The sequence below is a fragment of the Berghia stephanieae genome, chromosome 5 (assembly GCF_034508935.2).
Source record: "Berghia stephanieae isolate SIO BIC M18660-M18661 chromosome 5, UCSD_Bste_1.3, whole genome shotgun sequence".
NCBI lineage: Eukaryota > Metazoa > Mollusca > Gastropoda > Nudibranchia > Aeolidiidae > Berghia > Berghia stephanieae.
In genome coordinates this window covers 20461757-20473769 of record NC_088364.1, presented here as the reverse complement: position 1 = coordinate 20473769, position 12013 = coordinate 20461757, and the positions used below count along the sequence as shown (strand labels likewise).

Sequence of the window (12013 nt, the reverse complement as noted above, 5' to 3'; positions counted from 1 at the left end):
TTCCAGCTCTGAGAAATTAACACGTCTGATACAATTATGTACAATTAATCATAAAACAATAGGATTAGTATATCATCATATATATTTTCCTAATTTTGTGAAGTAATTGGGTGTAAATATTTATCAATATAAAATCGTTTTCAATCATTACAACAATGATAAAATATACGTTATTATCTTGTTTTTCTTTCAATTTTAAAAATTGCTGTTGTAATCCAGCATGATTCGGGGAAAAGAAAATGAAAAAAATAAACATTTTTAAAATTTAAAAAAATGAGCTGAGTGTTCTTTTAAGGCAAGAGTCATTGGTTAATTCAAATCTTTGATTTAACAAAACAAAACAAACATTGAAATCTACCTTTTTTACTTTAAATTCAACATTTATTGAAAACCAAAACAAATAAAGATTACTATAAAATCACTGGACAGTGGAACTCACGAATGTTGATCACACCATTGTGTTTGCTATCCATTTGATGAAAGAAATAAAAGAATAACATTTTCAATACACGACACTTTAAATCTAAAACAATATAATATTTATAATGTTTGTTTTTAAGGTGTTTCGGCGATTGCAACACATTAAGGTCATATCAGCCCCAGTAAAAAGGAAGAAAATGGGATAGTAAAACGTTCTAGAATTACAATTAAAGCACCCAAGAAAAGCTAAGACAAAGGGGATTTGGTTCAAATAGGACACAGATGTAGATTCCAAGAGCACACTATCAAAGTACTTAGTTTGAGATCACCTGAAAGTCTCATCCATACACAAGCACAGGTCCCCTCTAAGAGGAATACACTCAAATGTTTACAAATCATAGAATAATACGTAAACAAAACATAATTCAGTACATAACAGAGAGATGATTTACAAAGAAAAAAATTTCATCTCCCAAAACTCTAACTATACATTTGACCGTTTCCTTCTCAGCCAGGGTATCCGGCCAGGACCAGGACAAAACCAAGAAATCTCATTCCAAGACAAAGACATAAAGCATGTTGGAAAACAGATAAAGGGGGATAGAAGACACAGTAAGTGCCTCCCTGCCCACTATGGGAGGTCAGGAACCCCACCCAGATATTTATAATCAAAACAATGACGAATTACAAAATGTGGGTGATAATCTGGAACCCGTCGTTTCAACCTGGTTTTATGTCAGGATACAACTAACACTCTATATATGTAAATATATATATTTATGAAAACTTTAACATTTAATTTATTATTATTATATTATTATTATTATTATTATTATTATTATTATTATTATTATTATTATTATTATTATTATTATTATTATTATTATTATTTTGCAGTTTTATACTCTATTCCGTCTCAAGAAAGCATATAAATCTGATTCAAATTAAAAATTTTGATTTTTTTTTTCAATTTTTCGGATCGAGTTCACCAAGACATTTCATCAGTTTGGACAAGAGGGTCACATTTATGCTTTGTTATTTGTTTTTGTTTTTAAGGATTTTAGGGCGCTTGCGACACATTTAGGCTATATCAGTGCCAGTAAAAAGGAAGAAAATGGGATAGTAAAAAGCTCTAGAATTACAATTAAAGTACCCAAGAAAAAGTAAGACATAGGGGAACTGGGAATAAATAGGGATCAGATGTAGATTCCAACAGCACACCACCAATGTACTTAGTTTGAGATCACCTATAAGTCTCATCCGGACACAAGCACAAAATCCAACAAAGAGGAATACACTAAAATGCTTACATTATACATTAAAAATAACAAATATAACAATACATAAGAGAGAGATGATTTACAAGGAAAAGAATATCATCTCCCAAAACAATAACCATACATTTGACTGTTTCCCTCCCAGCTAGGACTCCGGCCAGGGCCAGGACAGCAATCTCATTCCAAGGACAAAGACAGAAAGCATGTTGGAAAAAAGATATAAGGGGATAGAAGACACAGTATGTACCTCCCTGCCCACTATGGGAGGTCAGGAACCCCACCCAGACATTTATGCTTTATTACATTTAACTGAACATAGCTGAACATAATGATTATTGTACTCAAACTATGATAACAAATGTAATCTACGATTAGACCTCATACCCCAACCCCTTTCACCTGCATATAAATATATATATATATATATATATATATATATATATATATATATATATATATATATATATATATATATATATATATATATATATATATATATATATAATTTTATTTTTATTTTTTTTAATTACACCCTTTCGCAACGGCACTATTAGATCCTGTTGACAAGGCATTCCATGAAGGAATATAGATAATCCATCAAACAGGATGTCTGATGTCAACAGGAATCACCCATATTGTCCAAAGTGATCAAATTGGGGTTAATAATCTTGCCCAAGAAAAAAAAAAAAAAAGGAAAGTGCCTGAAGAGGCTCGAATCTGGGACCTTCTGGGTCACAGTCCCAGTGCAATAGCTTAATCACTCAGCCACTTCACTCCCAATATTCTAATACAACTTCTGAAGACATTCTGAGCAACAACCTGCCAATGATTAATGAGACCAAGAGACCAATCTGACTTACTTATGTAGATGGGAAAGAAAAAAATAAAAGCCCTTATAAAATGGCACAGTTCATGCACAATAATTCTTATGTTTTGACATCTTCGATATACTTCTCTAGTCACATTATGCTGTCAAATGAATAGGAATGTATCTTCAAACTTTGTTTTACGCATTTGGTGCCTAGTTTCAGAATAACTATTTTTTTCACAATTTTATTTAAACATAACAATCTTATACATATTCTCATTTCTGATAACAGAAAATCAGCAAGAGATTAAAATTTAGACAAATTCCAAACAGGACAAAAAGACTCTGAATAAAACGATGTTTCAAAATGAGTTCAATAAAATGACAAACAGCCTTTAGTTTCAGAACAACTGTGGTTACGTTTGCGACCAAATATTAACATATCGTATATATTATTGTCTTCAGGGATTTTTTTCAGAAGCCTAGAGCTTGGTTAAATCATTAATTCATTTTTTAAAATAAAATATTTTAACTGCAATGAGTGTTGAACAGAGAGTTATGATTATAATTTTAAAAAAATTGAAATTAGGAAATTGAATGAACAAAAATCAAAAGATAACTTTGTAAAATGGACGATACTTACAATGTTTTAGAATTTTAATTATTGTATAAGTGTAGAAATCCATAATAGTTTTGCATAGCCTTTGCCCTCATTGTTACTTGTTTTTCATCAAGGCACTTGCAAGATGACACTAGGACTGATATAAATAGCCAAAAAAAAAAAGAAGGTTTTATTGCCTTATTATGCATAAATAATTATAAAGAAACAATCCTACAAAAAATTGAGTAGGATAGTAACAATCTCTAGATCTCTATGTGGTCAACTCACCACATCATTCAGACATACATGTATATATATATATATATATATATATATATATATATATATATATATATATATATATATATATATATATATATATATATATATATATATATATATATATATATATAAATACTCAAATATACACCCACAAAAAAAACAAAACACATAGATAATATCATTTCGCATAGAGAAACATATATCATATATTATATGTGCTCCTTATCAACAATCTCCTTCCTAGAAAAGGATATCCAGCCAGGATCTAAGCAAATCCAAGTTGTGTCATTCCAGGACAAAGTCCAAAAGCCACAAGCAAGGAGCCTAAGATACAGGAGGATAAAAAAAGAGACCCAAACAGAAGCCATTACAACAAGCAATGTTAATCCTCGATACACATTTTTGTAAAAAAAAAGAAATAAATAAAATATAATCATTTATCACCAGGGGAAAATTGTTCTATCTCAAGAAAAGACCAAAATAACCATGGCATCAGCAGTAATGTAGCAAAGTGTGTTACTTGGTCATCAATAGGTGCTAAGATTCTTGCTCAAGGAAAAAAAATAGTATGGCTTGAATCCAGTCTGTTGAGTGGAAGTGCAATGACGTACCCACTCTGCTCTCTTGTCCCAAAAGTAACAGCAAGGGATTTTAGTGGTTAAAAAAAAAGAAAAGAAAAGAACACTAGGCTCAGAACCATAAATGCTTTGAAAGAAAAAAGAATTAGACCCTGGAAGATATATGAACAGTTTTAAAGACAAGCGGGCTATTCCATACTTTTAAAAAACTCATATCAAGGGCATGAGGGCATCGGAATCAAACAGTGTACGTGCGATAGAAATTATTTTGAGAAAAATGTTTAAAATAGTGTTGATTCTGTGTTGATTCAAGCTCAATGTCTCGTGCTGGAATGTTAGGACCCTATATCAAACAGGAAAACTGGCACAAGCCCAGCGCGAGATGTTGAACTACAAGATCGATTTGCTAGGCATATCAGAGGCAAGATGGACAGGAGCTGGGAAGCGCCAACTCTCAAATGGCGACCTGATCATTTGGTCAGGACGAAAGGATGACCAACACAGAGAAGGTGTTGCCCTCTTGATAGCCAGGCAAAACAACAAGTCACTATTGGAATGGAAACCGATAAGTGAAAGACTTTTATACACAAGACACAACTCAAAATACACCAAGCTATCAATCCTCACATGCTACGCACCTACAGAGGATTCAGATGAAGAAAACAAAGAAGAATTTTACGATATTCTAAGAATGGCCGTTGAAAACATTCCAAGACATGATATGCTCATGATCATCGGAGACCTTAATGCTAGAGTTGGCAATACACAAACAAATCAGTCCGTTGGAAAGGAGGGCATAGGGGTAATGAACAACAATGGAAGCAGACTGGCAGAATTTTGTGAAGAACACAACTTCATTATTGGTGGAACTTTCTTCCCACACAAAAACATCCACAAATTGACATGGAAATCACCAGATGGGAAAACAGAAAGTCAGATAGACCATATAATTATAAACAGAAAATGGAAGAGCAGCCTAAACGATGTCAGAGTCAGACGATTGGCAGACATTGGAAGTGACCACCATCTTGTCACAGCCAAAATCTCTACTAAATTGATGAAAACAAAAATAGCAAAACAGAAGGAGAAACGTTTCAACACAGATAAATTGAAAATCCCAGATATCCAAAACAATTTCAATATCTCAGTCAGAAACAAATTCAGTGCAATACAAGATATTACAAACATGACAATCCAAGATTTCAACCACGTCATGCAGGAAAGTGCCACTGAACACTTAGGACACAATAAATCCAATACAGAGAATTGGATATCAGCAAGGTCATGGGAGCTCATTAACCAAAGAAAATCAATCAAACTAAATCTCCTGAACGCTAAATCCCCCCGACTGAAAGAAAGGCTATCCAGTGAATACTCATTGAAGGATAAAGAAGTGAAAAAATCCACAAGGAAAGACAAAAGAGATTTTGCAGAAAATTTAGCAACTGAAGCAGAAAATGCAGCTGTAAGACACGACACACAAACACTATACAAAATCACAAAAAAGCTCTCGGGAAACAGAAGTTATGGTCAAGAGAAACCATTAAAATCCCAAGATGGTAGTGTCATCACAGACGAAAAGGAGAAAATTGAAAGATGGAGAGAATATTTCGCAAACCTTCTGAACAGACCAGACCCATCTTCTTACACAGATATCCCAGAAGCAGAAAGGGACGTAGAGGTTAATCTTGGTCCAATCACTGAGCATGAGGTGCACGAGGCAATACAACAACAAAAAAATGGCAAGGCCCCAGGTATTGACAAAATCACTGCGGAAATGCTTAAAGCGAACTCGCAAGAAATGTCCAAAATTCTCAGTAAACTGTTCACCAACATTTGGGAAAAGGAAGAAATACCAGAGGATTGGCAGAAAGGCATCATCCATAAAATAGCCAAGAAAGGAGACCTAGGAAATTGTGCTAACTGGCGTGGAATCACACTCCTGTCCGTAACGAGCAAAATTTTTAATAGAATCCTTCTGAAAAGAATCTCACCTCACATTGAAAACATTCTTAGAAAAGAGCAGGCAGGGTTCAGAAAAGGGAAGTCATGTAGTGACCACATATTTACCCTGAGACAAATCCTGGAGCAAAGCATTGAATGGAACAGCCCCTCTACACCATTTTTGTCGATTTTGAAAAAGCCTTTGACAGCTTACACAGAGAGTCCCTGTGGAAAATACTCCGCCATTATGGTATACCGATGAAGATAGTCAACCTAATCAAAGCAATGTACAGCAACTACCAATGCCAAGTGATCTGTGGTAACAATTTAACAGACAGCTTTAATGTAACAACTGGTGTAAAACAAGGCTGCATACTCTCCCCGCTTCTGTTTATCCTGGCTCTAGACTGGCTCATGAAAAATACAATTGATGGTAAGAAGAGAGGCATTCGCTGGACACTGACATCTTTTCTGGAAGATATAGACTACGCAGATGATATCGCGTTAGTTTCCAGTACACACAGAGACGCCTCAGAGAAACTAAACGTATTACACAAGAACGCCTCGAAAATTGGACTGAAAATAAATTTCGATAAGACTGTGTACATTAGGGTGAATCCAAAACATGACAGTGAAATTAGGATAGATGAACATATAATTGAAGAGGTAACAGAGTTCTCCTACCTCGGATCCAAAATAACAGACGACGGAAATGCAGAACACGATATCAAGCACAGAATTCAAAAGGCAAACCAGGCTTTCGGCATGCTGAAAAACTTTTGGAAATCAAAGCAAATAATGAGAAAGACAAAGCTGAAATTATACAAGAGCAATGTTTTAAGTGTACTGCTTTATGGAAGTGCAAGCTGGAAAATGACATCCTCCTTAATACAGAAACTAGAAGCCTTTCAGAACAAGTGTTTAAAAAGAATTTTTAATTTATTTTGGCCTACAAAAATAAGAACAGTGGATCTATTAAAAAAGCTGACTGCACTAGCATTGATAGCCAAATAAAAAGAAGAAGATGGCGTTGGCTGGGTCATGTGGCCAGAATGGAAAAAGGGTCACTTCCCAAGACAGCCTTGTACTGGACAGCAGATGGGAAGAGAAAGCGGGGAAGACCCAAAGAAACCTGGCGAAGGACGATGGAGAAAGAATTAAAGGAAGCAGGCCTGTCCTGGAATACAGCCACCGCAAAAGCAGCCGATCGCAAAAAATGGAGATGTCTGGTGGATGCCCTATGTGCCTCAAGGCCCGAAGAGGATTAAGTAAGTAAGTAAGTAAGTGATTCTGTGATATTGCTGAACAAGTGTGTTAAGATCACAAGACTATTCCTGCCAAATAACTTGTGTTTGGTCTCACAAGGGAAGGGGGATGGGTTGGGCTTTAGTGTTCATGATACGGGATAGACCACTAATCCTTAAAACTGACCATGTATTATTCAAATTAAATATATACGTAAATGACAGAGACATCCCACAAGGTACATTGCACACAACCGAAAATCTGGGAGGTGAATCACAAAAGTAATGAGTTCAAAAGCCAAAGCTGTGAGGCTTTTAGATCACACCAGTGAAAGGCAATAAGTCATTATATCAACTGGCATGGTCTGCACACTACACATCATAATGAATATTTTTTAAAAGTCATTGGAAATAGAAAGCACAGTGTGACTTTAAACATTTAAAAAAAAAATCTACCATTCTCACATTCTGTACTATAATTTACAATAAAAATTACGATAGAATTTTAAAAATAAAATTACAATGTACAATTTTGAACAAATAAAATGTGGCGATTCAATATATAATTGTGTAACAGAGTGCTCATATAAACAGTTTAACTTTAAAATAAGATAGAAAGACTCATTTTAAAAAAACCCAAACATTTCAATAAATATCAAAGAGATAAAAAAAACGATTTTTAGTAAAAATGCTGCTTGACATGTTGATGACAATATTAAGATTATCTACAACAATTTCTTTGTAGGAAAGAGTGATAAAATATAAATTATGGCAACAATATATCCCGTGCATTTCATAATCAAAGTAATCACCAAAGAATAAAAATGTTTTTCAATTCAGGACCATATCTGACCAATGGGCACCATAAAAGAGTGATTAACAACCTTCATCTGTAAACAAAACTTAATCACGTCTTGTTCCTTTATTTATTTTCCTTTGTTATATTTAACTCCATGAAAAAATAATTTAATAAAAAACTGGGATGCATTTCTAGTAATAGTAATAAAATACTATTAGCAAAATATATCTATTGATATTTAAAAAGAAAAAAAGATCCTGATATTAAAGAGTTTTACATATTTTTTTCTTCAACGGTAAGGAATTGGAAAAAAAAAAAAAAACCCACTTAGATTCATCTATTAAATAAAATGTTTAAAACAACTTGGCATTAAATTCCTTCAGTTCACGATACAGTTGTAATCTAGAAAAGTGATCAGAGACTTAACGATCGGAGCCAAAGAGCCTCTGTTTTCATCTACATGTGTTATCTATCAGGTACGAGTCTTTATAACACACTCTACTTTGAATTCATTATTAACAAATTTACAGAGAAGAGGATAAAGAAGCGACAATAAAAATAAAATAAAAGATTAAATTCTTTTTACAAAATAATAAATCAATAAATAAACAAATAAATATATAAAATGGAAAAATAAATCTTAAAAATCTACTCAGTGAAAAGAAAAACAAAATCTCTTTTAAAGATACTCCACTGTTGGATACTGGTCTCCAAGGTAAAAAAATGTTTATTTGGGTAAAAGTAAAAAAATGTTTATGTCCAATAAACATATTGTAAATAATTATCTAAAATAACAACAGATCTTGTACCAATAGACTGATTATCTATTATCTTAGGATTTCCTGCTTCGGTAACGGTTAAATTCTATATTCTTCCCTTGGTCAGGATGAAAAGCATGCAAACTATGTTTTTATGAATCCTATAAGTCTCTATGTAAAAATTGCTTTATAAATGGTTTCTATTCCACAAAATCATCAAACCCGATCTTAATTTCATCATGTAGTTCAGGATTTTTTTAAATGGCCGCAATATTGCTCTTCTGTTTTCCTAAATTTTCAGGAATATCTGAAATTTCAATTTCTTTTTTCACTACAGTCTTTAAATCATAAGAAGTTTCGGAATCTTGCATAATTGAATTGAAAGAAAGGCTTAATGTATCATTATCTTCTTTCAATGAATATTTAGAAACATCATTCCAATCTGACAAAATTTCAGTTGACTCTAACACCTCATTTTCTTGTTTAAATGCATTTCTAAAATGATCTGAACAGTCCATTTGTTTTGATGAATCTTTGGAAATGCCCAATGTCTCCTCCTCTTCTTTACTATTTAAAGAAACATCTGGATAACTGTTCTGCTGAGTGACGGGAGTCTTGGTCAAGTCTGATGACTCAATCTCTTGTTTCAGAGAATCCCTTGCTAAGACGACCTGATTCTTGCTCTCCACCTGGGCAGATGTAATGTGTGTTGTTTGAGCATCACATGAACAGTTTTCAGTTTTCATTTTATCAGCATCTGAGGATGATTCACAAACAACTGTGGAACTTGGGTTATTGTCCAAATTTTGATCCGTATCAGAAGGCAATTCAATCCAACTGTTGTAAGGACCTGTGACATTGGAAACACCATGGATCCATCTAGAAACAATGCTGGGCGTTGTCAGTGAAATGCATTGTGCTCTATTAGGATCCCAATTTTGTGACTTTGGCTTAGCACAATTTTCAATCATACAATCTAATTCATCATGCACATTCCTATTATCACTGATATTTTTGTCGGTAAATTCTCTTTTAAGAAAGGGATCAGAACTTGAGGAGTCCATTCGTATTGGCAATGGCTTTAACATGAATCTGGGGACATTGGATGGATTAGGAAAGGCTTCTTTCATATATTTAGGAAAAGCTAATGACATACACCTAAATAATACTGGAGTCATCTGGTTGACTGAAGATCCATCCAGATACCGGGGGAATCGCAAAGGGAATAAGGTATCTTTTGACAGGCCAAAATCAAAGACATTGCCAAAAGCACCTTTGAGGTGATCTGTTTCAGAAGTGGAATCACTGGATCCACCTTTAAAAAATCCTTTCGATTCCATCTCTTCAATCGTTTGACTCTCTTTCATTAATTTCCTTCTTTCTACAGTTTTACGTTCATTTTCTTCATAGCCATGGCGTGGGAGATTAAGGTTTTTGTGTTGGTAGAAAACTAAACTGATGCGTTCAGGACGGTACCGATTTGGCCTCTTTAAAGCTGTAGTGGCGTGTAGCTCTCGTTTGGCTACTTCAAACAATACAGCCCCATGACAAAGGGCCAGTGCTATTCCACCCACAGATGGATCTGTAAACACATCTACATTGTTGTCCAGTTCTTCACTGACCACAGTGGTATCTATCACTTGATAAGGTGGCTCACAGGGATTTTGGCCATGAATGGGAACAACAAAACCCTCAGATTTATGAACCTTGACTTTCTCACCTGGTCCTGATGGATAAATATTTTTTTCAAAGGAGGCATCCACATTAGAGTAGATGTCAGGAGATAGTTGTACCAATGAAGAATTTTCAGAATGAGGTTCACTCTTCACTGTGGATTGCATATCCGATACATTATCTCTAGTCCTTTGACTGCAATCATCATTTACATTTTTTAATACACATTTATACTCATTAGAATTTTGACTAACCTTATTATCTGTTTTGCAGGGAAGCATTGGAATTTTAAATTCTGACAAATTATCATGACACTGAGATATTAAGTTATCTATGGTCTGGGATTCTGTTAACTGATTCGGCTGTTCACCCAATGAAGAAATGGTATTTGGTTCAGAACGGAATTTGACTTTGTCTTTTGGCTGGATTATAGAATTAATGATTTGTGATGAAGATGACAATGAAGATAATGATGATGACAATGGTGATGATGAAGAAATAACATCAACAATGTGGTGTGACAAATTGGCCACAGAGGTTGTGCTATTGGAGCTTCCATCTACAACGTGAAATTGCTGATGATCTTGAGAGGAGAGAGTATTATCTTTATTTATACCATGATTTTGTGAGAACTGATCATCATGCATAACAAGTGGATGGGAAGACACAGAGGATAAAGACGATCTTTCTTGTTGTTGCTGCTGCCTATCAGGTTGTTCACAAATGTTGAGATGTTGATGATGAGTATCATGTAACAATAAAATACCGGAATCCTTTTGCTGCCTTTGCTGCTGTTGTTTACAATGCAACTCCCTGCCTTGTTGCTGCTGAAATGAATCGAGCTGATCTGAGCTGGATGGCTGGAGAACACTATTATGCTTAGATGTAGAAGTAACAGAACTGTTGGGAGAATGACTAGAGGAGTTGTAAAACTTTGCTGGAGAGGGGGATGAAATTTGTGATAAAGGTGAAGAAAAAGAAGATAGTTCTTTGTTTTTAGCTATCCACTCTTGTGGTGGAAAAGTTCCATTTGCATAGAAATAGTCCCAGAATTTGGAATAAAGATCTGGACTGTCACCTTGTATTGTGTCTTCACCTTGACTATGGGACAATTCCACTCCTTCACACATTTCATCTTTGATTTTGGAATCTTGATCATGGGACAAAGATGGCAATGAGGAAATCCCTGCCACTCCTTTCATACTGGGATTATGAAGATTAGACTTGAAACCATTGCTACTTCCAACATTCTCTATTTTGGATTTGGGTAATTTTGCCAATTTCAACTTCTTGGCCAAAGAAGTTTTAGGGGTGCCTTTCTTAGTTTTACATGGGGTACGATTTCTCTTCCCTGGATAATAAGGGGTAGATCTGGTGCGGACGTTTGAAAGATAGTGAGACAATATTTCAAGAGAGCCATTGTGAACTTTTCTCATTTGTGCCTCTGTGGACCCATGTTCATCTGTTTGATCGAGAATGTAGAGAGGTAGAACATGGAACTGTTCATCATCTGGTTTGCCCAGTCCCCTATGCTTCGTTAAATTGACCAACTGTAGAAGGCAAAGAAAGAAAAATCTAAAATCAAAGTTGGGAAAAATGAAAAGGCATCAACATGCTGCAGAATGAAC

The 12013-nt window shown here is 34.6% G+C and overlaps 1 protein-coding gene across 1 annotated transcript in view; it reads right to left on the bottom strand.

The window, feature by feature from the left end:
• Positions 1–6175: 6175 nt before the first annotated feature.
• LOC144972575 (uncharacterized) overlaps positions 6176–12013 on the bottom strand; it is a 41669-nt gene continuing 35831 nt past the window's right edge. The window contains exon 10 of the mRNA XM_078913947.1: positions 6176–11935. Within this exon, the coding sequence (XP_078770073.1) occupies positions 8969–11935 (2967 nt within the window). The 3' untranslated portion in view covers positions 6176–8968. The remainder of the gene's footprint in view (positions 11936–12013) is intronic.